The sequence below is a fragment of the Pleurodeles waltl genome, chromosome 6, assembly GCF_031143425.1.
Source record: "Pleurodeles waltl isolate 20211129_DDA chromosome 6, aPleWal1.hap1.20221129, whole genome shotgun sequence".
Lineage (NCBI taxonomy): Eukaryota > Metazoa > Chordata > Amphibia > Caudata > Salamandridae > Pleurodeles > Pleurodeles waltl.
The window spans coordinates 1612671674-1612698213 of record NC_090445.1 but is presented as its reverse complement, the minus strand read 5'-3'; the positions used below and the strand labels follow the sequence as shown (position 1 = coordinate 1612698213).

Below are 26540 nucleotides of genomic sequence, written 5' to 3'. Positions count from 1 at the left end.
TGTAGAAAGTAGCATTCCTCGTTGTAATCACTTCATTACGAAGAGTTAGTGAAATACAAGCATTCACTATTGAAGAACCTTTTATACAAGTACACAAACATAAAGTTGTACTTCACACGAACCCAATATTCCTACCTAAAGTCATCTCACCCTTTCATATAAATCAAACAGTGGAACTTCCAGTCTTCTTCCCACAACCAGACTTAGTAGCGAAAAGAGCGCTCCATACATTAGACATTAAAAGAGCTTTAATGTATTACATTGACAGAACAAAATCATTTAGAAAAACTAAACAGTTATTTGTCGCATTCCAAAAACCCCATACTCATAATCCTATCTCAAAACAAGTACTAGGCAGATGGATAGTAAAGTTACCTAAAAGCTAAAAGGCAGCTATTAGTAACACCAAAAGCACACTCCACCAGGAAGAAAGGAGCAACAATGGCATTTCTCGGAAATATACCAATGAAAGCATTACTGTGTAGATGTGTTAGCAACACAACAAGCCACAGTAGGGCAGGCTGTGCTAAGAACATTATTTCAAACAACTTCAACTCCTACAGGCTGACAACCGTTTATGGGAGGAAAACTGCTTTGTAGTCTATGCATAGCATGTGTATCTGCAACTACACATGCCATCGAACGGAAAATGTCACTTACCCAGTGTACATCTGTTCGTGGCATGTTCCGCTGCAGATTGATATGCGCCCTCCCTCCTCCCCGGGGAGCCTGTAGCCGTTTAAGTTACACTTCAATTTGTACATATGTATGTATATATCTCTATTCCACTTGCATGGACATCTCTTTTTTTACACTCTATCAGTCCTACCTTACCCTCTGCGGGAAAACAATCTAAGATGGAGTCGATGCCCATGCGCAATGGAGCCGAAGAGGAGGAATCACTCGATCCTGTGACTCAAAAACACTTCTTCGAAGAAAAACAACTTGTAACACTCCAAGCCCAACATTAGATGGCAGGACCTGTGCATAGCATGTGAATCTGCAGCTGAACATGCCATGAACAGAAAGACACTAAGAGACCGAAGAGCAAGAAGACTGCAAATGGCGTCGGCGCCAACAGGACAAGGGCGTTTCGAGGAGGATGAAGAAGCATTCTCCATCCACGAATCGGACTCCGAGGAGGTCGATCCCGAGGAAACGCCGAAAACTGTGAGTAAGACGTCGAAACAAAAAACTCACGAAAAGACCACTAAAGCCCAGGGGACGCCAACAGGCCATGGCTTAACCCGAAAAATAGGTGACCGATCATCGGCACCTGAAAAAGGGCACGCTGGTGACGAAGTCATCCGACTCCGGTCGCGATACCGCCACGCAGCAATCTCGGGCCCGAGATAGTGGCTCCAAGTAGATTCGGCACCGAGAAAGCGGCACCGAGATGGGTACACACCGAGAGACCACGACCCGAAAGTAAAGAAGGTTTCGTCGGAACCGAAAAAAGCAGCCGAAAAGGTTTCGATACCAAAACATCCGGCCTCGGAACCGAAAAGAAGTTCCTACACTGAGGAACAAGGACTGTCCACACAAATGAAGACACATAGATTTGGACAGGAATTAGAGGCAATAGAGCCGGACTACACACAAAGAAGGCTCCATATCCAAAAAGAAACAGGGAAGATCAGTACTCTCCCTCCAATTAGAATGAAACGCAAACTTGCCTTCCAAGAAAAAGACAAGCAGCCACAAGCAAAGGTGGCTAAACAAGTAACCCCGCCACCATCTCCACAACGCTCTCCGCAAACATCACCAGTAGCCACTCCACCAATGATGCAATCACCAACGCATACAACAATGAGTCAAGATGACACTGACGCATGGGACCTTTATGACGCACCAGTGTCAGATAATAGTCCAAAATGTTATCCAGCTAGACCGTCGCCACCAGAGGATAGTACAGCATACGCACAGGTGGTGTCGAGAGCAGCGGCATTTCATAATGTCAGCCTGCATACAGAGCCCATTGAAGATGACTTCCTTTTTAACACACTGTCGTCCACACACAGCCAATATCAGAGTCTCCCCATACTCCCCGGAATGTTAAAACACTTCAAACAAGTGTTTGAGGAGCCTGTAAAAGGAAGAGCCATTTCTCCAAGAGTGGAGAAAAAATATAAACCGCCACCAACAGACCCCATTTACATCACACAACAGCTAACACCTGACTCAGTTGTAGTAGGGGCAGCGCGCAAGAGAGCGAACTCACATACTTCAGGAGATGCACCACCTCCAGATAAAGAAAGTCGCAAATTCAATGCAGCAGGCAAAAGGGTAGCAGCGCAGGCAGCAAACCAGTGGCGTATTGCAAATTCACAGGCTTTGCTGGCCAGATACGATAGGGCCCATTGGGACGAAATGCAACACTTTATAGAACATTTGCCCAGGGAGTTCCAAAAGCGAGCGCAGCAAGTTGTAGAAGAAGGACAGAGTATCTCCAACAATCAGATACGGTCAGCAATAGATGCTGCAGATACAGCTGCTAGAACTGTCAACACAGCAGTAACAATAAGGAGACATGCATGGCTGCGTACATCAGGATTTAAACCAGAAATACAGCAAGCTGTGCTGAATATGCCATTCAACGGACAGCAGTTGTTTGGGCCGGAGGTGGACACTGCGATTGAAAAAAGATACGGACACGGCCAAAGCCATGGGCGCACTCTACTCCCCACAGAGCAGAGGCACATTTAGAAAGACACAGTTTCGAGGGGGGTTTCAAAGACAAAGCATAGAACCCACAACCTCACAAACAAGACCCACTTACCAGAGCCAGTATCAGCGGGGAAGTTTTCGGGGACAATTTAGAGGGGGACAATTTCAAAGGAATAGAGGAAAGTTCCAAAGTCCCAAAACTCATCAAACCAAACAGTGACTTCCAAGTCACAAATCCCCAACACACAACACCTGTGGGGGGGAGACTAACCAAGTTTTACAAACATTGGGAGGAAATAACAACAGACACTTGGGTCCTAGCAATTATCCAACATGGTTATTGCATAGAATTTCTCAAATTCCCTCCAAACGTCCCACCGAAAACACACAATATGTCGAAACAACATATAGATCTTCTAGGACTAGAAGTTCAGGCTTTGCTACTGAAAGAAGCAATAGAATTAGTACCAAACCAACAAAAAGGGATAGGAGTTTACTCTCTGTATTTTCTCATACCCAAAAAAGACAAGAGTCTAAGACCTATTCTAGATCTCAGAACATTAAATACTTACATCAAATCAGATCACTTTCACATGGTGACATTACAGGACGTAATCCCACTGCTCAAACAACAAGACTACATGACAACACTAGACTTAAAGGATGCATATTTCCATATACCGATACATCCTTCACACAGAAAGTACTTAAGGTTTGTATTCCAAGGGGTACATTACCAATTCAAGGTGTTGCCATTCGGAATAACAACTGCGCCAAGAGTTTTTACAAAATGCCTGGCAGTAGTAGCTGCACATATCAGAAGGCAGCAAATACATGTATTCCTGTACCTAGACGATTGGTTAATCAAAACCAGCACGCTACAGCAGTGTTCACAACACACAAAGTACGTCATAGAAACCCTACACAAGTTAGGTTTCTCAATCAACTACACAAAGTCACACCTTTTGCCGTGTCAAACACAGCAATACTTAGGGGCGACAATCAACACAGCAAAAGGGATTGCCACTCCAAGCCCACAAAGGGTTCAGGCTTTTCACAATGTAATACAGGCCATGTATCCAAAACAAAAGATACAAGTCAAAATGGTGATGAAACTACTAGGCATGATGTCCTCATGCATAGCCATTGTCCCAAATGCAAGGTTACACATGAGGCCCTTACAACAGTGCCTAGCGTCACAATGGTCACAAGCACAGGGTCAACTTCTAGATCTGGTGTTGATAGACCGCCAAACACACACCTTGCTTCAATGGTGGAACAGTATAAATTTAAACCAAGGGCGGCCTTTCCAAGACCCAGTGCCACAATACGTGATAACAACAGATGCCTCCATGATAGGGTGGGGAGCACACCTCAATCAACACAGCATCCAGGGACAATGGGACAATCAGCAAAAACAGTTTCACATAAATCACTTAGAACTATTAGCAGTATTTCTAGCGCTGAAAGCATTTCAACCCATAGTAAGCCACAAACACATTCTTGTCAAAACAGACAACATGACAACAATGTATTACCTAAACAAACAGGGAGGAACACACTCAACACAGTTGTGTCTCCTGGCACAGAAAATATGGCTTTGGTCGATTCACAACCACATTTGCCCAATAGCACAATTTATTGCAGGAATTCAGAACCAGTTAGCAGACAATCTCTCTCGGGATCACCAACAGATCCACGAATGGGAGATACACCCACAAATACTAAACACTTACTTCCAAAATTGGGGAACTCCACAAATAGATCTATTTGCAGCAAAAGAAAATGCGAAATGCCAAAACTTCGCATCCAGGTTCCCATAAGATCAGTCTCAGGGCAATGCATTATGGATGAGCTGGTCAGGGATATTTGCTTACGCTTTTCCCCCTCTCCCACTCCTTCCATATCTGATAAACAAATTGAGTCAAAACAAACTCAAACTCATACTGATAGCGCCAACATGGGCAAGACAACCGTGGTACACAACACTACTAGACCTCTCAGTAGTGCCTCATGTCAAACTACCAAATAGACCAGATCTGTTAACACAACACAAACAACAAATCAGACATCCAAATCCAGCATCGCTGAATCTAGCCATTTAGCTCCTGAAGTCCTAGAATTCGGACACCTAGACCTTACACAAGAATGTATGGAGGTCATAAAACAAGCTAGAAAACCTACCACTAGACATTGCTATGCAAATAAGTGGAAAAGATTTGTTTATTACTGCCATAATAATCAAATTCAACCCTTACACGCATCTGCCAAAGACATCGTAGGATACTTACTACATTTGCAAAAGTCAAAGCTAGCTTTTTCATCCATAAAGATACATCTTACCGCAATTTCAGCTTACCTGCAAATTACGCACTCAACTTCACTATTTAGGATTCCAGTCATAAAAGCATTTATGGAAGGCCTAAAGAGAATTATACCACCAAGAACACCACCAGTTCCTTCATGGAACCTCAACATTGTCCTAACACGACTCATGGGTCCACCTTTTGAGCCCATGCACTCTTGTGAAATGCAATACTTAACATGGAAAGTTGCATTTTTAATTGCCATTACATCTCTAAGAAGAGTGAGTGAGATTCAAGCGTTTACCATACAAGAACCATTTATTCAAATACACAAGCATAAAGTAGTTCTACGGACAAATCAAAAATTTTTACCAAAAGTTATATCACCGTTCCACTTGAATCAAACAGTGGAATTACCAGTGTTCTTCCCAAAACCAGATTCCGTAGCTGAGAGAGCACTACATACATTAGACATCAAAAGAGCGTTAATGTACTACATTGACAGAACAAAACTAATTCGGAAAACAAAACAATTATTTGTTGCTTTCCAAAAACCTCATACAGGAAATCCAATTTCTAAACAAGGCATTGCTAGATGGATAGTTAAGTGTATTCAAAGCTGCTATCTTAAAGCAAAAAGAGAACTGCCTATTACACCAAAAGCACACTCAACTAGAAAGAAAGGTGCTGCCATGGCCTTTCTAGGTAATATTCCAATGACCGAAATATGTAAGGCAGCTACATGGTCTACGCCTCATACATTTACCAAACACTACTGTGTAGATGTGTTAACGGCACAACAAGCCACAGTAGGTCAAGCAGTACTACGAACATTGTTTCAAACAACTTCAACTCCTACAGGCTGAACCACCGCTTTTGGGGAGATAACTGCTTACTAGTCTATGCACAGCATGTGTATCTGCAGCTACACATGCCATCGAAAGGAAAATGTCACTTACCCAGTGTACATCTGTTCGTGGCATTAGTCGCTGCAGATTCACATGCGCCCACCTGCCTCCCCGGAAGCCTGTAGCCGTTTAGAAGTTGATCTTAAACATTTGTAAATTTGTAAATATATTACTTTAAACTACATTATGTACATACGTATTCACTCCATTGCATGGGCACTATTACTAGTATACACAACTCCTACCTCACCCTCTGCGGGGAAAAACAATCTAAGATGGAGTCGACGCCCATGCGCAATGGAGTCGAAATGGGAGGAGTCCCTCGATCTCGTGACTCGAAAAGACTTCTTAGAAGAAAAACAACTTGTAACACTCTGAGCCCAACACCAGATGGCGGGATGTGCACAGCATGTGAATCTGCAGCGACTAATGCCACGAACAGATGTACACTGGGTAAGTGACATTTTCCATATATATATATATATATATATATTTATATATATATATATCATGGGCAAGCAGGGAGGTGTTTTGAGGATGCTGTGCTCTGTGTCCACCTGTGCAATGAGAACAAACAGAGATAAACCTCCCTTGAATGTATTGGCTGATTTAGAAATGATCCTGTTCCATTTCACTTACTATTTACTGTGAGATTGCATAAATGGTCACTCGCTTGCACCAAGACAGTGAACGCTTGTTTTATTATCATAAATATATATGTATGAGAGAGAGATCAAAACAATACCCTTTCAGATTAAGAGTGCCACATAAATTATGCAAAAAAGGAAGCAAGAAACTCTGGGTAGTTCCCAAGTTTGGGTTGAGAGCATCTCCTATAAGGAGCACCCTACAACACCAGTGACACTCTGAATCTGCTCACCTCAAATGTCTGTTTTTCCAGCAAAGTTTTTAGGCCCAGCATTAGCGCAGTGCCATCCATGCCAAGCTAGAAAGTGACAGTTTTGAAGCATACAGTTGGCTAGTGCCATCTATGCAGAGCTGAAAAATTACAAAAGCATTTTACCATTAGAGGCGTAGTAACCCCTGGCTCATGTTTCACACTTGTTATGAGCTCTTCAAAGAGGTACGTTTTTTGTTTAGACATAAGGGAGCACCCCGTAATAAGTCGAAAAAATACCCTTTCAGGCTTAGAGTGATGTATAAATTATACAAAAATGGAAACAAGGAACTCTGGTTAGTTCTCGATTTAGGTGGAAAGCTGCTCTTATACAGAGCACTTGAAAACAGCAGAGACACTCTGAATCTGCTCACCTCAAATGTCTGTTTTTCTTTATGTGTTTTTAGGCATAGGATTAGCTCTGTGCCATCCACGATGAGCTAGAAAGTGGCTGGAGTGGTAAAAGGCTTTTGTCATTTTTCACTTCAGCATGGAAATTTTTAGGGTGAAATTAACTTTAGAAATGTGTTTTGTGAACAGTAATGGTCTTACTCTTTTGTGGATGTGTGTTTTGTGTTAGCATGTCCTTCACAAACCTCTAATTAAATTCCCCATAAACCACACCTATGTTTGAGAAATTATTCCACATTTTCCTACCTCTCTCTCTCTGGTCCCTTCCTTATTTACTGCAACACGGTACACTACTCTGTCACCATGGCAGAGATCTCTACACAGAAAAGATAGGAGAGGCAGAAGTCTCGAGCCGGAGGATTGTTAATTGCATTTTGTAGTAAATAGTACTACTGTCGAACTACGTTACATACTGCAAAATCTAGTTTGTGATTTAGGTCAATTTTATGCATAAATTAGATATTTTGAAGTGATTTTGACTGAATAACACTTACAAGAAAATGAAAAATTTAAAGGCATTGGCTTTGTTTGTGCACAGTTACTATGTGCTTGCCTTACTCAGGTGTGCCAGGATAATACAAGTATGGATTTATATTCATTTTATACATTTTACATTTACAGTCGTGAATCATCTGTGTCCTCTTGGTGGCTAAATTACATAGCAATCCTAAATGCAAGAATTATCGAAGCACAAGAGTAAAAGACCCTTCTGTTTTTAGTAGGTTTGGTATTAGCTAAAACCTTTTGATTTTACTAAGATTATATATTATAAGATTATATATTAAATATTTACTTATAGGGGCTTTCAGCCAGCCCTCCTTATCCAATGGTTTTTTATTGTGTTATTCACATTTTAATTCCGCCAACTACTGCATACAATATGGGGCAATTGGTCAGCCCACTTGAGCCATTGGCTAACTTTAACGACATCATTCTGCTCTTTCAAATAGTGCACATCCACACAAAGTAGTTCCAATCACTTCCAGGTACTACTATACAAAGTGTGCTTTGTGAGGCCAATAAAATATTTTTGCTTTTTGCAATGCTTTCTTTTTCTCTTGACGAGGACCCAGGAGCTCTTCAAAAATAAGGTTTTACAAAAACAATGACAAAACAAACCAAACACTGACAAAGCCAAAAGGCTGGCAGCCAGCATCTGACCTGTTAGCTTTGCCATTGGTTGTTAAACTTTCTGTGGTGCATGCGTATTTGACTTCTATAAGATTATGTTTTAATGTTTTCTGTCAGCTTCCTCACTTTATGTAGCTAGCTGTGTGCCTTCTGCTGTTCCTTTGTCACTTCCTATGTACATGGCAGCTGTTTCCTGGCTTCTCCAGGTGTAACTTGAAGACTTGCCTGTGTAGGCTAGTTTAAACTCTCTATTTATGGCTGATGGTGATTGCCTACTACCTTCAATGTGTGGAGAAACGCTTCTTGACAGTGGAAACGTTTTTCATAAACTAACAGGACCTGCTTCTTTAAAAACAGATGTTTATTTTAGGGCAATTCCTGTCAGAGCATTTAGTAGCAATGCCACTAACTGTACCTTGACTATTGACACAGCATTGCTAAGGCAACAGCAAAGCGTATGTCTGCTATTGTGACATCTGCGCTGACTTCAGCGGGCTTCATTGCTTCTATCTCTAGGTACAACAGCTTCAAGACCCTGCCTGAAGCCATGGGTCTGGAGTCTGTGCTGGAGGAGAAGAGACCTGCAGAGGAAATTGATGGTGCTGCGGGGGATGCTGGGAGAGGGCGACGAACATGGAAACGCCCATCTTTAAAAGAAGAATGGAGTCAGACTGCCCCACAGCCGTATGTACCTGCTAGAAGTAAAAAAATAAATAAAAAAAACTTTAAAAAAATTCTATTCAGATGTCCTCCAGAATCTCAAGAATGAAGCTGAAAATATGCAAAATTTAGCCGTTGACTGCTTGACTGATCTTAGTAATTATGAACGATATCCAATGTCAGGATGGATAGCTCTTGACCAAAGCACCTATAGCTCTATGATAAACACATAAATACGATTGGTCAGCTCACTCTGTAAGGGCCAGTTTCTAATTTATGAAGCAAACTGAGTGCCTCTACACAGAAATTACCTACCCATGATATTTACGTATGCTTTCTACAATTTTTAAGAATTACTGCTGAAGGTTATGTTTCGAGTTAATGTTTTGCTTTCATTACCAGTAAATATTGACCCCCTATCCTGTCATATTTAAGATAATTTGATTTGAAGCATCAATTAATGGTTCTTCCAAAAATCCCTGCTTCCCCCCAACACAACACACACACACACTTGAACTCTCTCTCTCTCTCTCTCTCTCTCTCTCTCTCTCTCTCTCTGTCTCTATTTTTCGATCTTTCAGTCTCTCTCTCTCTCTGTCTCTCTCTTTTGATCTCTAACTCTCTCTCACTTTCTTTCTCTCTCTGTTTCTTTCTCTCCAGTGAGAATGGTAGCGGTAGAGGGCAGAGATGACCTTATTTTTTTAAATCGACCTTAAAGGATATGTTGATGTTAAAACCTGAGCTGTGGTCCACCTGAGCAGAATAAAGGCTCTCCAGAGTTATATAGTAGTGATGTTTTGCCTGAAATATGATAAGTTCTGGAATCCGTGCAGGCGCACACTGAGACCTACACACCATTAACAATGATGGTAACATATAGGAGAGTGGCAGAGCAGGGCGAGCTAGAGTGTCTCTTTTTGGGATGTGGCCACAACTGATTTGCAAATAGTTGGTTCCTTTCTGTAATGGCATAGGCGAGTTAAAAACAGTGTTATTGATGGCGCCCCAGACAGTGGTGTAACAAAACTTGAGGGAGGCCTCTGCAAAGTACATGGGGGGGTCCTGCCAGGGTACTGTATTGAGGGGGCCCCCTGGAGCTCCCCCACCCCCACCACCACTATGTTATACCACTGGCCCTAAAGTGATTACCAGCAAAGAGGTTAAACCAACCACTCCACCCATCACTTTCAGTGCTGTCACATCAGTGATGCCAGCCAGGCAGAATTTGTCAGTGCCCAAACAAACGTTGTTTCTGGTGCCATTCAGGGCAGCAATTCCCATTTAAATTTCTTGACAATGTTCTAAACAGGTCCAAGTGCAGTTTATGCTGTATGTAAAATCTGACTGAAGAAGGTGTCTACCTATGTCCAGCTTATCGTGTGATTTCCAAATATGCTACATCATCATCAGTACCTATTTTATTTAGCACCCATTATTGCAGTTTGTGATATTAATGATCACTTTAAGTAACATAGTTTGCTATTACCCACTTAGTTGGTACTCAATCTATCGATATAAGAAGAATGATATGCTTATGTGACTGTCGGATTTTGAAGTAATGACCTTCAGGTGACACTAGACATCACATGTGATGGCTTAACTCACTGAACCATAGGTGGCAGGAACAAACACATGAAGCAGAAGCAACGTGTTTTTATTCATGTGCTTATTTTATGTTATTGTCATTTGAACAGTGCACAGTCTCTGCCTTGTTGCTCTGTCAGCTATCTGGGATGCCTTTCCACAAGGTTTAAAGATTTCATTGGGACACCAGAATCTTGAATTGTCATGTAATGATACACTTCATGTCTTGTGGTGTGGTGTATTTCTAGGCTGGATGGTAAAGTTTTGTCAGCAAGCTGTGTGGTCTGATTTTGGTGTCAGAGAGGTGTGACAATATGGCTTTACATAGCAGTTGCACGTTGGTTAGAGACTGGTTAAAGGCTGTTTGTAAGTTGCTCTCTGACCCATTCTGAGCCTGTAAAATCACAAAGGTTTACTCTCATCAAAGAAAGGAGTAAATCCTTTGCCATAGTCGGAAGGGGAAGGAACAAACCCAAAGAAAAAGACAGACAGGCGAATAGAGGGAGATGGTAACAAAGACGGACAAACAGGATAACAGCTGAGAAAGATAAATAAAATCTGATCACAGACAATGAGGAATTGAACAAGGTGAGGGAGACAAGATTAAGTTTGTGAACATAAATAGAGGAGAATAGACTGAGAATGATAGGAGGAGAAATGAGAGACGGTGCGAGACAACTTGTCTGATTAGATAACGTTAAGATGGTGCAATGCTTGAGGATTGTTCCTTGGAAGGCTCAGATTCACTTTTCAGGAGTTTGTCTAACATTGTGCGCTAGTCATGGATATCACCAAGGACCTTTTCATCAGCTTGGACCATTTTAGTCCATATTTCTTCAGCCAGTAGCCACTCTCGGGCATCTTTATACCACAGCTTTATCAAAAGACCACTATGTTGGATCCAGTGTATCACACTTTACTAATATCCAGTGTATTCTACGTTTGCTAATAACAATGCCATTGATGTCAATCAATGTAGGAAGCTGGCCTGGTGTGTGGTGGATACCTATGCTACTTACACCATATACCAGATCCAGGTATCCCATCTTAGTGAAGTGTAGGCAGTGTCTAGAAGCCAAGCTCTCTAGTGGTAGCTGTGGATGAGCAGCCATGGCTTATCTAGGAGTCATTCGAAGCTCATGCAATACCACTACAGTCACACAGTACTTACACTCAAGATAGAAAACACTTGGTTATACAAAATAAAGCTACTTTATTTTTGGCACACAGTATCAAACAATACTAGAGAGGGAACCCTCCAATAGGAGGTAAGTAATTACACTATATATATATATATATATATATATATATATATATATATATATATATGTTCGATGGCATGTGTAGCTGCAGATACACATGCTGTGCATTATCCTGCCATCTAGTGTTGGGCTCGGAGTGTTACAAGTACTATATATATATATATATATATATATATATATATGTTCAATAGCATGTGTAGCTGCAGATACGCATGCTATGCATATCCATTCCGACATCTAGTGTTGGGATCGGAGTGTTACAAGTTGTTTTTCTTCGAAGAAGTTTTTTTGAAGTCACGGGATGGAGTGACTCCTCTCAGTTACATTGCGCATGGGCATCGACTCCATTGTTAGATTGTTTTCTTTCCGCCGTTGGGTTCGAACGTGTTTCCTCTCGCTCCGAGATTTCGATTTGGAAAACCTTAGAAAACCTTCCTTTTCATCGGTATTGTTTCGATCGCGTTCTCCATCTAGCATTGAACCAGTAGTACCGCTTTAAACTTACCTTTGTTCGCCCTTTGGGGCGCGCGTGCTCAACTCAGGTCTATTCGGGCCTACCGCTTGGAATGCCTGATGGATCGGACTTCATTCCGATTCTTCCCTCGGTGCCACCCGAAGTACCCCTATACAGACCAGCACTTGGTTTCTAATTTGTGCCTTTCTCCAGACCATCGGGAGGAAAACTGTGAAGCCTGTCAATCGTTTCGTTCAAAAAAGACTCTCAGAGATCGCAGAGCCTGAAGACTTGAAATGGCGTCGAAAAGCAGTGAACATCTCGATGTCACTGAAGAAGAGCAGGAGCAGACAGCAGTCTCCATACAAGACACAGACTCTGAACAGGAATCCGAGGATGACAGACCCATCACAGCTGGCCAGCATGTGAGTATGTCTGCTCCTACACCCCTATACAAAAATCATTCTAAGACCTTGGGTGCACCACTGCCGGAAGGCCATGGTTCGGCCCAGAAAAAGACTGCTGGTGACCGACCTTCGGGATCGGCGCCAAAAAAGGCCACTCCTCCGTCCACTTCGGAGTTGAGTAAAACTATAAAGGGCTCCATTTCAGACTCCAGCAAGAAACCCCAAGTTTCGGAGTCAAAAATTCACAAGTCGGCTTTAGAGCCGAGACCTTCCACAACATTTACGCTACCGAAAAAACAACAAACTTCGGAACCGAAGAAGACAGCATATACAGAGGAGCAAGGACTTTCCAAGCAATTAAGAGAAAGCCATAAAACCTCTGAGGAAGAGTGGGACATTGAGACCATTCTACAAATTATGGATGAGAGACAATCCAGGATACATATCCATAAATAGACAGGAAGGATTGTTACTGCTCCTCCTTTAAAAACAAAAAGGAAGCTGGCTTTCCAAGAGGAACTGGACACTGTACAGCCACCAGCAAAGATGCAAAAGGAAAAGGAGACGCCAATACCTCCGCATACTTCTCCTCCTCATTCTCCACAACTATCTGTCTCCCCCCACAGCAGCCCTCCACCAATCCCTTCTCCAACATACTCTTTTTATTCAGAAGAAGACATAGTAGACACATGGGATCTTTATGACCCTGATCCCATCCCAGATAATGACCCAGATACTTACCCATTCAAACCATCTCCACCTGAGGATACCATAATATACAACCAGGTCATAGCCAGGGCTGCAGCTTATCATTGGGTAACAATGCATTCAGAGCCATTGGAAGACTAGGTACCAGTGCCTCCCAATGTTACCAGGCATGGTAAAACACGCAGACAAAATTTTTAGTGAGCCTGTGAAATCTAGAATGATCACACCTAGAATAGAAAAGAAATATAAGCCTGCACCCTCTGACCCAAATTATATTATTCATCAGGTGCCTCCAGATTCAGTGGTGGTTAGTGCAGCACGTAAGAAGGCAAAAAGTCAGTCTTCAGGAGATACACCTACTCCTGATAAAGAGAGCAGAAAATTTGACGCTGCAGGGAAAAGAGTTGTCTCCCAGGCAGCAACTCAATGGAGAATTGCTAATTCTCAAACCCTGCTAGCTCGCTATGATAGAGTCCATTGGGATGAGATGCAGGATATTATACAGCATCTCCCAAAAGAACACCAAATGCGAGCACAGCATGTGGTCGAGGAAGGGCAAGCGATTAGCAACAATCAAATAACATCTGCCCTTGATGATGCTGATACAGCTGCAAGGAGCGTTAACACAGCCATCACAATCAGAAGACATGCTTGACTACGCTCCTTTGGTTTTAAACCAGAAATTCAACAGGCTGTGCTTAACATGCCTCTTGATAAAAAGCACCTCTTTGGCCCAGAAGTGGACACTACAATTGAGAAATTAAGAAAAGACTCGTATACTGCAAAAGCAATAGGTGCTTTGTACACCACACCATATAGGGGGTCATTTCGCAGGTCTCAGTTTAGAGGAGGTTTTAAAGCAGAATCCTCTAAGGCATTTGCCTCACAAACAAAGCAACCATATCAAACAAAGTATCAACGAGGTGGGTTTAGAGGAACATATAGAGGTCAATACTCTCGAAATAGAGGTAAATTCCAAACCGCTAAACAACCAAACACACAACCAAAGCAGTGACTTCCTTCTCTCCCTTCCACTCCACACATCTCCTGTGGGGGGAAGACTACAGCAGTTCCACTCTCATTGGCAAAATATCACCACAGACAACTGGGTATAATCAATTATCCGCAATGGCTATTGCCTAGAATTGATAAACACCCCTCCAAATATTCCACCAAGATATCACAAGTTATCCCCAGAACATACAGTTCTGTTACAACAAGAGGTTCAATCTCTACTACTCAAACAAGCAATAGAATTAGTTCCAGTCCCAGCAAGGAACAGAGGTATGCTCACTATACTTCCTAATTCCCAATGGCACCCTCAGACCAATATTAGACCTCAGGCCCCTCAATTGTTGCATCTTGTCACAACATTTTCACATGGTAACTCTGCAAGATGTTATTCCACTGCTACAAAAACAAGATTTGATGACTGCTCTAGACCTCAAAGATGCGTATTTCCACATACCCATCCACCCAGCTCACAGGAAATACCTCAGGTTTGTCATACAAGGAAACACTACCAGTTCAAAGTGTTACCTTTTGGCATGACAACAGCTCCAATGGTGTTCACAAATTGTCTAGCAGTAGTAGCAGCATGCTTAAGAAGACAACACATCCATGTCTTTCCATATCTAGACGATTGGCTAATAAAATCAAACAATTGTACGCAATGCCAAAAACATACATGTTGTGTGATAGAAACTCTGCACATACCGGGATTTTCTATAAACTACCAAAAGTCACACCTTCAACCAGCACAAGTACAACCGTATCTAGGTGCTATCCTAATTACTCAACTAGCTCTAGCGTATCCAAATATACAAAGGATACAAGCTTTCCAAAATCTAATTCCACTTTTACAGCCGAATCAACAATAAACTGTAAGATTTATGATGAAGATTTTAGGAATGATGGCATCTTGCATAGCAATAGTCCCACATGCAAGATTAAACATGAGGCCCTTACAACAGTGCCTTGCACAACAATGGTCACAGGCACACGGTAAACTTCAAGATCTAGTGTTGATGGACCACCAAATACATATACATATGTCCCTTCAATGGTAGAATCACAGCAATTTAATGAAGGGGTGGTCATTTCAAGACCCTGTGCCTCAGACCATGATAACAACAGATGCATCAATGATTGGTTGGGGAGCTCAACTAAACAATCACACCATTCAAGGGCAATGGGATGTCAAACAGAAACAGCTACACATAAACCACTTAGAATTATTAGCTGTGTTCCTTGCCCTAAAAGCATTTCAACCTCTTCTCAAACAGAAGAATGTTCTCATAAAGAGAGACAATATGACAACCATGTAGTATCTCAACAAACAAGGAGGGACACATTCATCTCAACTGTCCCTTCCAGCCCAAACAATTTGGAAATGGGCAATTCACAATCACCTAATAGCACAATACATTCCAGGAATAGACAATCAGTTGGCAGATGTCCTCGGCAGAAATCACCAACAAACACATGAATGGGAGATTCACCCACAAGTACTTCAAAAGTACTTTCAAAGGTGGGGAACACCAGATAGAGATCTATTTGCAACAAGCGAAAACACAAAATGCCAAAACTTCGCATCTAGACACCCACATCCCCTGTCCAGGGGCAATGCTCTGTGGATCAATTGGTCAGGAATATTTGCTAACGCCTTTCCTCCTCTCCCACTCCTTCCATTTCTGGTCACCAAGTTGCGTCAAACGTCACTCAACATGATACTATAGCACCAACGTAGGCACGTCAGCCGTGGTACACGACACTACTAGACATATCTGTAGTACCTCACTCCAAACTCTCAAATAGACCAGATTTGTTAATACAAAACAAAGGTCAAATCAGACATCCAAGCCCCAGTGCTCTCAATCTAGCGATTTGGCTCCTGAAGTCATAGAATTTGGTTACTTAAATCTTCCATCTGAATGTATGGAAGCCATTAAACAAGCAAGAAAACCCACTACTAGACAGTGCTACGCAAACAAGTGGAGAATATTTGTCTACTATTGTCAATCTAACACCATAGATCGACTTACAGCATCAATACAAGATATTGTATGTTACTTACTTCATTGGCAGAAATCAAATTTGGCTTTTTCCTCCATAAAAATACACCTTACTGCAATGTCTGCATACCTACAAACTATTCAACATACTTCTTTATTCAGAGTTCCTGTTATCAAAGCCTTCATGGAGGGATTAAAATGCATCCTTCCACCCAGAACACCACCAGTTCCATCATGGAATTTAAATATTGTACTTACAAGACTCATTGGACCACCTTTTGAACCCATGCACTCTTGCCAAATTCAATTTTTAACATGGAAGGTTGCCTTCTTTGTGGATATTACTTCTTTAAGAAGAGTAGTGAAATACAAGCATTCACTCTTGAGGAACCTTTTTTCCAAGTACACAACCATAAGGTTATACAAAGAATAAATCCAAAATTTCTACCAAAAGTAGTATCTCCTTTTCACATCAATCAAACAGTGGAATTGCCGGTCTTCTTTCCACAGCCAGATTCTGTGGCAGAGAGAGCTCTTCATACCCTAGATCTACAAATAGCTCCTATGTACTATATAGACAGAACTAAACAGTTTAGGAAAACAAAGCAACTTTTTGTTGCTTTCCAACAACCACATACAGACAATCCTATATCAAAACAAGGTTTAGCAAGATGGATTGTTAGATGTATACAAACATGTTATATCAAAGCAAAAAGAAAACTTTTAATCACTCCTAAAGCACATTTTACAAGAAAGAAGGGTGCAACACTGGCTTTTTTACGAAACATACCAATGGTTGATATATGTAAAGCAGCTACATGGTCAACCCCTCATACATTTACTAAACACTACAGTGTTGATGTTTTCTCACAACAACAAGCCACTGTAGGACAAGCTGTCTTAAGAACATTAACAACTTCAGGCTAGCCACCGCATTTTGGGAGGACTAACTGATTTGTAGTCTATGCATAGCTTGTGTATCTGCAGCTACACATGCCATCGAACGGAAAATGTCACTTACCCAGTGTACATCTGTTCGTGGCATGTAGTGCTGCAGATTCACATGCACCCTCTCTCCTCCCCGGAAGCCTATAGTTGTTTAAGTTACTAACATTTGTACATATGTATATACATTTACATTTGCATGGATATCTCTTTTCTCTTATATATGCTATCACTCCTTTCTTCACCCTCTGCGGGAAAGCAATCTAACAATGGAGTCGATGCCCATGCGCAATGGAACCGAGAGGAGGAGTCACTCGATCCTGTGACTCCAAAAAGACTTCTTAGAAGAAAAACAACTTGTAACACTCCGAGCCCAACACAATAATACACAGTAAGAGACATAAAAAGGTTAGAAAACAGTGTAAAATAGCAATAAGCAATATTGGCCGTAAGTGGAGCCCAAACTATATACTAAGAAAGTTGAATGCCAACATAGGGCTCCCACCTAGGCAAGTAAATTGTGTAGAGGGGAGCTGGGAGCACTAGGAAACCACACAGGTAAGTAATACAGTACCCACCAGCGACCAGGAATGCAAGAGTAAAACAATGGATTTCCCCAAAACCATCCCAAAGGAGCAAAAGAAGACACCCAGAACAGACTGCAAGAAACCAGCAGTGGATTACCAAAGAAGGAGACCTGTGGAGAGAGGGGACCAAGTCCAGACGTGTCTGTAGAATCCACGGGGAGTAGGAGATACTACCCACCCAGAGGTACTTATTGGAGTTCATTGATGAAGAAGGAAGAAAGGTCAGTACTGCAGCCCAGAAGCCGATGAAGAGTTCCTGATGAGTGCAAAAGGTGTCCCATGCTGGTAGCTGGATTGCAGACGGGTGTCAGTGAAGGATTTCCACCAACAAGCCTTGGCAAAAGCAAACTCGAGGTTGGAGGAAAAGAGGTGCTGCCGGGGACCAGCAAGTTCCAGGAGGCCTCTACCTATTAGGGGGAGTCACTGGTGACCCCTTGTGTCACAGAAGTCCCACGGGAGCAGAGGCAGCACCCACAGGGGTTCCACAGAACAGGGAAACAGAAGTCGCTGAAGCAGCCTCGCAGCACCACAGAAGATGCTCCCACGTCGAAGGAGGACCACGCAGCGGACAAGGCTTTCCTGGAGGGAGTGCTGGTGGCTGGAACTACACATCACCCGAAATTCCCCTTGGAGGTGAAACAAGCAAGCCTTGGCAGCTGCAAAGGATGTGTTGCACGGGGTACGGTCTTGCATGGAGTGGAAAGGTCTTACCACCACCACAGTGCGACAGCTGGTAGAGAGGATCAAGGGGATCACTCTGGATCACCACCCGTGATGCAGGATCCATGCCACTCAGGGTGAGGGGAGACCCACGCAGCTTGTCGTCGTTGCAGCCAGGTACCTGCGGATGCAGGTAAGTGATGCCTTCACCTCAAGGGAGATTCCTTCTTCTTCTTGTGCAAGCTGAAGAGTTGCAGTCTTCTGAGGATGCACGGCCGGGGAAATGTTGCAAAGCTGGCAGGAGCCGGAGAAACAAAGTTGCAGAAGAGCCTTCTTCCAAGTTAGCAGAGATGTCGGTTCCTGGAGGGTCCAGACGCAGTTCCAGTAGCCAGAAGTCGAAGTGGAGGTTGCAGAGGAGTCCTGCTGGAGTCTTGCAGGCTGAATCTGAGGACCCACCCCAGAGAGAGTCTCTATATAACCCAAAGGGGGGGCTTGGCCACCTAACCAGGTAACTACCTATCAAAGGGTGCCTCTGACCTCACCTGTCTGGCCTGGCTATGCAGATGCATCCAGAGTTCCCTGCGAACCTTGGAAACAAGATGGCAGAACCCAGGGACCCTCTGGAGGAGCTCTGGGCACCACCCCTGGGGTAGTGATGGACAGGGGAGTGGTCACTCCCCTTTCCATTGTCCAGTTTTGCGCCAGAGCAGGGACTGGGGGTTCCTGGACCGGTGTGGACTGGTTTGTGCACGAAGGGCACCAAATGTGCCCTTCAAAGCAAACCAGTGGCTTGGGTAGGCTACCCCTGCCCTTGCCACTCACACCTATTTCCAAAGGAAGAGGGTGTTACCTCCCTCTCCCAAAGGAAATCCTTTGTTCTGCCTTCCTGGGCTTGATCAGATCAAGCAGCAAGAGGGCAGAAACCTGTCTGAGGGGTGGCCGCAGCTGGGCTGCCCGTAAAACCCTGTAGGACTGGTGGTAGCAATGCTTGGGGTCCTATAAGGAGCCCCCAGAGTACATGGAATCATACTTCCAATACCTGCAACATTATTGGGGTATGATTCTGACATGTTTGATACCAAACAGGCCCATGTTCGGAGTTACCATTTTGTAGCTGGATGTAGGTAGTGACCTATGTTCTGTACATGTGTAAAAGGCGTCCCGCATTCACAAAGTCCAGGAAAATGGATCTGGAGTTTGTGGGGGCACCTCTGCTAGTGCAAGGATTCCCTCACACACAGGTACCTGCACCCTGCCCTCTGGGCTGAGAAGGCCTACCATAGGGGTGACTTACAGTGACCTGGTGCAGTGACCTGTAGTGAAAACGGGTGCGGGCACCCAGTTCACGCAGACTGCAAAGGCAGGCCCACAAAACCCTTTGCCTGGACTCCCAATGGGTGGCAGAATGCCTGCTGCAGGCCATAGGGATCCCCTGTAGCCCCAGTGCCCCGGGGTATCTAGGTACCATATACTAGGGACTTACATGAGGGCCAATATGCCAATTGTGGGAATAAAAATTTACCAGCAACCAAATTTAGAGGAGAGAGCATAATCACTGAGGTACTGGTTAGCAGGATCCCGGTGAACACAGTCAAACACACTGACAAACAAGCCAAAAGTGTGGGTTAATCAAGCTAGAAAGAGGCTACTTCCTCTTTAATATTGGATTTTAATCTTTTTTGGGGGTTGGGGTGTAGACACAGTATGCAGTGTTTCAAAGATAAATCGACACTCAGTGACAGTATTGTGGTGAGGGCCTCCGTGTTTAGGCCACAGTATTAGTTAATTACAAAGCTCAACCATGTCATGTGGAGGAAATCTGCAGCAACTTGTCTACATCTAGGACAGTCGTACATTTGTGTGGGATAAACCTAAGAAGGATATGTGGGGCTAGGTAGACATAATGTAGAATTTTAAATGGTAGCAAGTGAACTCTAGCATTGCTTGAAGCCCCCTTGAGATATCCTAGCTCCCTGTCCCTTTGCAGCTCAGGTCATCAATTTTGTGTTCCCATTTAGCACATTTTGCCTATCTTGCAACATCGCCTTATAGGTCGAGAAAATTTCTGCCCCATCTTGTTTTCCCACATTTATTTGTGTTTTTCCTTTTTTTCTTTTACTGTTTTGGTACTTCTAAAGACTTTATACATTTTCTTTAAGTTTAGCCTGGCTGCTCTGGTGCCAAGGCTTCACGGTGTTGAGCAGAGATCTATTTAGGGAACTTTGCGTTTGACCATTACCGATTTTAGACTTATTACTTGGGAAGAACTACATACTACTCAACTAATCATCCTCTTTTATTACACCAAATAGCCACCTGTTCTGCATTTCTGTGTCGTGTGTGAGAGTTGTTCGGTCTAATGTGTATCTGTTGGACATTTGTATGTGTCATATCTATGGACTGTACCCTAGGAGTGGTCAGAGGACAGTAAACCAGGACTGAGAAAAGACTTTGATGCTGTTGCATCTGAAGAAGAGAACTGTGGACTGCCCTCCGGTCCTATTCAGCTAATAGCCCAAGTTCAGCATCCCAGAGCATTGCCATGAGGAGATTGAAATCAGTAAACCTACAGAAATTGGGAGCTTTTGAATTCTGCTCCTCCCAGCTTATGATTTCTCTCTCAGAGCAGCATTGATGTTGATGTAAGGCCAGTGCATTGTGCCTTTGCATTGCTGTACACCTGTCTGCAGCAATGCCAATGTCTCAATGAGGCCATTGTGTCTGTACAGTTGCATTGACATGCCCTATTTCACCGGTGATGACTATTTCTGTTCTGTTCTGTTCTGTTCCTGCACTCATGAATTCCTATTAGCACCCTTTTCTACGAATTATTGTGATGTTCGTGTTCTGTCTGATGTACGCCTTTTACTGCCCCCCAAGTACAAATCCCCCGCACTTGTGACTCACACTTCTTTCCATACAGGGTAATCTCTGAGACTGTGAAACCTCTGCCCTTTCTGCAATAAAGTGTGATTCCTTTATTCCCTAAGACGCACTTTGCGAGGATTGTTGATTACCATTGAGGCACCCTGGCCTGTCTACGTCCTTTCCCAGCCTGCACAGATGCTATGATATTGGTGAAGGCATGCTTGCTACCTACTTTGCTGGCATGAATGCATTCTCTTGTGAAGGCAACCTCAGTCACTTGCTGATGACATCCTAGGCAGTCACCTAATATTGTCTTAGAACTGTACTTGCTAAGGAAGGAATCTGGGCTCCGAGATAGCATTTCAACAATGAAGATGAATTGTACCACTTGCTTTTTTGACCCCTAGTATGGAGAAAAAATAGACATTTGACCTATTCACTTGCAACCCCATGGTTGCAAGGTCATGGGAGCAAGACTTGAAATGGGAATAATGGTGAGCTATTATAGTCAGCGGGAGGGAAGAAAGTCAGGCAGGGATTGCTAAGGAAGGAGCTGTAGCAGTGGCCAGGGACTGCAGCACCGAGCACCAATACCTATACCTATCTAATGTTCCTTTGATGAAGATTTTTTTTCATTTAAAGTTTATTTGCAGAGTTTTGTTTTACTGATTCTACTTCATTGTGGTACCCTGTAGGTCTACTTTTTTCTTAACACCTTGGGTATTTTCCAAGCTTAGACCATTTGCAGCAATTTATTTGTGTGTCTGTTAGATCACTGATACAGTGTTTTTAAGTTAACACAGCTTCTTCTTTTAAGTATTCTATTCTGACTTAAGATCTGAGGGGCTCGCACCTTCCTGGTAGTTAGTTACTGAGTCCCACTTTGTCTCTCATTACACGCATGCTGTTTATTGGTGCGCAGATCTAGAATAGCATCTCTGATTCCAGCCGGTATCCCTGCATCACATTCTCTGCAACTTTTCTCCCTGGAATGGGGAAGAACTGCACTTCTGAGGAAAACTGCTGTCATTTTCAACCTGTTTACAGCAGGTGGAAAGTGTCAGCGAGAGGGCTTGTGGTTGAGTCAGGGGGGTCATGGCAGGCTTCAGCTCATCCAGGGAAAGCATGTCTGCTCCGTTAGTACTGGTGCATAGGTCAGGCGCAAGCCAAGTTCTGCTACTGCCCATAGTCCCTGCGGCCAAGAAGAGGCTCCTGTGTCCCAATCTTGACAATATCAGCCCTGGAGTTTGAAGACCTAATAATTCCAGGCCTAGAAAAACATGGAAGTGCTGGTGACAGAATGTCACCAGGAATTACAGCTCCATGGGAAATCTGCCACTCATAATGAGGGCCTGTGAGGGATAGACTGGGCTGTCCTCATGAGCCCTTTCTGCTGTCCATTTGCTCTTGTCTACCACAATAATTTTATGACAAGAAATCAACGTAAACCTCTCCATTCCAGAGTTACCAGTGTACAAGGGGCAAAACCGTTTGGCAATTTCTTATATAGCTCCATTTGCCTCCAAGAAATATATCTTTGGGAGAACCAAACCAGGGCAGGAAGGACAGTCGTACAGAAGGCTAGTAATCATAGGGAAAAGTGAGGCAAACTTTCATAACAATTCATGTCTGTGTTGCCATGAAACACTTTGAATGAGATAGAGGAATTAATATTCATGCTCCTTAATTCCCATTAGTGTGTACATTTCTAATCACCAGCACTGCACTTACTGAACCAAGTGATTTTAGAAGATATACGCTATTATGTGCACAAAAGGGCAAAAATCCCCTTACAAGACTGAACTTATATTTCTTCTGTTTTTCAGACAGCCAATTGAGAGGAAACCAAGCTTGCCAGGAAGGGCCCTGGGCACACCTCCTAGAAGAAGCCGCCCACCTTCCATCCGAGGGAACGAATCTCAGCCCAAGAGCCGAGTGGCTGAACCAACTGCTCAGACTGTAAACCCCAAACCTTCTATCCCTTCACGTCAGAGCAGTGCTGCAAGTGCAGCAGGCAGCCCCCCATCAGAGCACCTCCCTCAGAAGCGCTTCCTTCAACCTAAAGTGTTGCAACTAGAGGTTAGTTCAGAGGTACAGATCACAAGGCCTTGGAGCATACTTGCTGGGTTTGGCAATGAGCACTGGAATATTTTACTGTGGCAAATGAAGTCGATGGTCAGTGACATCCAGTATGTGTCTTTGATTTAGATTCATCTCTTTCAGGAACGGATTGTGTCACCAGACAGTGGATTTGTAGGGTCAGAAGGAAGCCGGATATCCCCACAGACACCGGAACAACATCCACGCCAAACCAGGTACCTTCAGGAGCATGGATATATCTTAACTTACAATCCAGTTCACCATGTACAGTATTTTGAGGATATCAATCTTCTCTCACAAGAGACACAGGACTGCTGCAGCAGTGTTCTCCACTTTAATCTAGCCAATGCCAGGACCTCTTTTGCTTCCATATCACATTTACTGTTAAATCATTATCATGTATCAGCTTCTTTACGTTTCTTCTTAGGGGTAGTAAGCGCTATATAAATACAATTACAATACAATACAATACATGAAGTCCCTCCAGGTTCTAGGCCCATTTTACATCAGTTAGGTTCCGAACTATTGTCAGTTTCCTATCTGGTACCCCCTGGAGTTGTCCATTATACACTATAAATACACTTTTTTTTTACCAGGCATCTCTAACTCTCTAGGTCTTTCTTACTAACATCTAACTTCTACTAACTTCCTCTTAAAATAGTATTGTTATCTCAGTGTGTAACTAATATGTTTCTGGCATCTGTAGCTATAGATACACATGCTGTACATACTCGTGCCTTCTGGTTTTAGGCTTGGACAATTGCAAGTTGTTTTTCTTTGAAAAAGTGTTTCGAGTCACAAGGTATAGTGATTCCATTTATTACAGGTAAGGCACATGAACATTGGCTCCATTGTTAGATTGCATTTTTTCTCTGCCGTTAGGTTCACGTGTCCCTTTGAGCTCTAGTTCGAGGCTGCGTGATATTGTCTCCGGGCCCACTCGGATTATTCTCACTCATCGTAGGAAACAACAATTTTGTTTACTCACGAGTTCCAGGTGTTGCATACCCTTTTTACTTCGGCTTCATGATCTAACACCTTCAATTCCCAACATGGGACCTCGCCCCTCTGGGGCTCCATAGATCCCTTGACACCCAGGAATGTGCCTGTTATTGAAAGGACTCCATTCTGCTTCTTCCCAAAGTATTGAGTTAAATACTTGAGGACAAACCTTTGTCAGGTGTGTAATCAGGAGACCTCATGTTCAGCAAGCCTTGCATTCCAGAATAAAAAGATCCTCTGTTACCATTGAGACCATTGCATCGCCTTGGCGTTGGTGGCACAAGACTGAGGGGATGCTACTCTTGACCTGTTCAGAGAGCAGGACACCAGGGTAACCAGCAGCTAAAGACTTCTGGCAGTGAGGCCCAGATATTCTGGAAAGAAGAGAGCTTTGGCTCAAAATACCAAATGGAATGAGCAGCCACCTGCACAGTGTCCAACATCGAAGACAGCCACAGTGAGTAGAGACATGCTGCCTCCCACCCCTCAACATCAATCAGAAGCTGAGCATCACCCTTAAGAGGGTCGAGCTCACAGGCCCGTCATGAGACCACCAGTCCTCCACTGACTCACGGTATTGGTTGGCACAGAATTTCTGATTAGAACCCGGCACACTCCCTCCCCTTTGTGTCAAAGTCCTTCTCTAAGCCACAGATGGGTCTTTGCTCAGCCTCCTCTCACGGCAAAGGACACTGTTCCTCCCAAGAGGAAATTCTTTTCCAAGGAAACTTCAAATCCACCATCGGATCTGGGGCCTAAGAAGCCTAAGCCCCATGACGGATGCACCTCTTCACCACCTCCTTTGCCTCATCTACCTCTTACTCGCTCTTCTCCTCTACCTTCCTCCCCACCTCATCCATACTCAGGCTCTCAGCTACTAACAGTGGCCCCCGGCCCATTTCACCACAGGGTTACTTTCCTTTCTGGGTTGGAGGTGACAGACCTAGGTCTCCATGTTACCCAGATGGTACACCATATGACCCACACCCCCAGGACAACCCTTGGGATGAGTGTGATGTTGATCCCCATGGGGATACCAACCTTGACCTCTACCCAGCCAAGCCTTCCACGCGAGATGACACAACCTCTTACTATAAGGTATTGCAGAGGGCGCTGCCTTGCACAAGGTGTAGATGTACAAATAAACAGATGAGGACATCTTCCTCCTGGAAAGCCTCTCCTCCACCCAGAGGTTCATGCAGTATTTGGCCATGCTTAGACAGATGCTTAAGCCAGCTCCCAAATTTTAAAGGAGCCGGTAAAGGCCTACATCATCACGCCTAGGGTCAATAAAACATATGAGTCATCCCCTTCCAACCCTTCGTTCATAAGGGGACTTGACTTCCTGGTGGTTCACACTGCCCAAAAACGTGCAAACTCCCAGGGGCATGGGGTTTGCACCTTCCTGACTGGTAGAGTAAAATGAAAGACACGGCAGAGAAACGCATCACTACCTAGTCTTCCACGCTTTGGCATATAACCAGTTTTGTAGGCTTACTCTTCCAGTGAGATAGGGCTCACCATGATGAAATGGAGAAGTTAATTCAACACCTCCCTAAACAGTACTGAAAAAGGGGTCAGGAATTAGTGGCTGAGGGAGAGATTATATTGAATACTAATATTTGCTGCGCTCTAGGCACAACAAATACCACCACTTGTTGGTTAAACACTAGTGTCTACCTCCTTCAACACTCCTGGCTGCAAGTTTCAGGCTTTAGGCGAGAAAGTGCATCAGAAGCTGGTCAGCTTGCCCTTTCATGGGGAGCACCTGTTCGGCCCACAAGTTGACCAGATGTTGGAAGAAATAAAAAAGTTCACTGGGATGGCTAAAGTGATGAGTGCTCTAGAGACCCTATTTGTCTGTGCCTCCTTTCACCGCTCATAATACCATGAAGGGGCTAAGATCACTACCCCAGAAGCATCCACTTCCTTCACCAGGCAACAGCAGGAACAGCCCCGTGCTATTAT

The 26540-nt window shown here is 43.6% G+C and overlaps 1 protein-coding gene across 4 annotated transcripts in view; it reads left to right on the top strand.

The window, feature by feature from the left end:
- Positions 1-26540, top strand: part of AKNA (AT-hook transcription factor) — a 279571-nt gene that overhangs the window by 136238 nt on the left and 116793 nt on the right. For all 4 annotated transcript variants that reach the window (XM_069241503.1, XM_069241504.1, XM_069241505.1 and 1 more), the window contains exons 11-13: positions 8838-9005; positions 23297-23549; positions 23694-23785. In XM_069241503.1, the coding sequence (XP_069097604.1) occupies positions 8838-9005; positions 23297-23549; positions 23694-23785 (513 nt within the window). The remainder of the gene's footprint in view (positions 1-8837; positions 9006-23296; positions 23550-23693; positions 23786-26540) is intronic.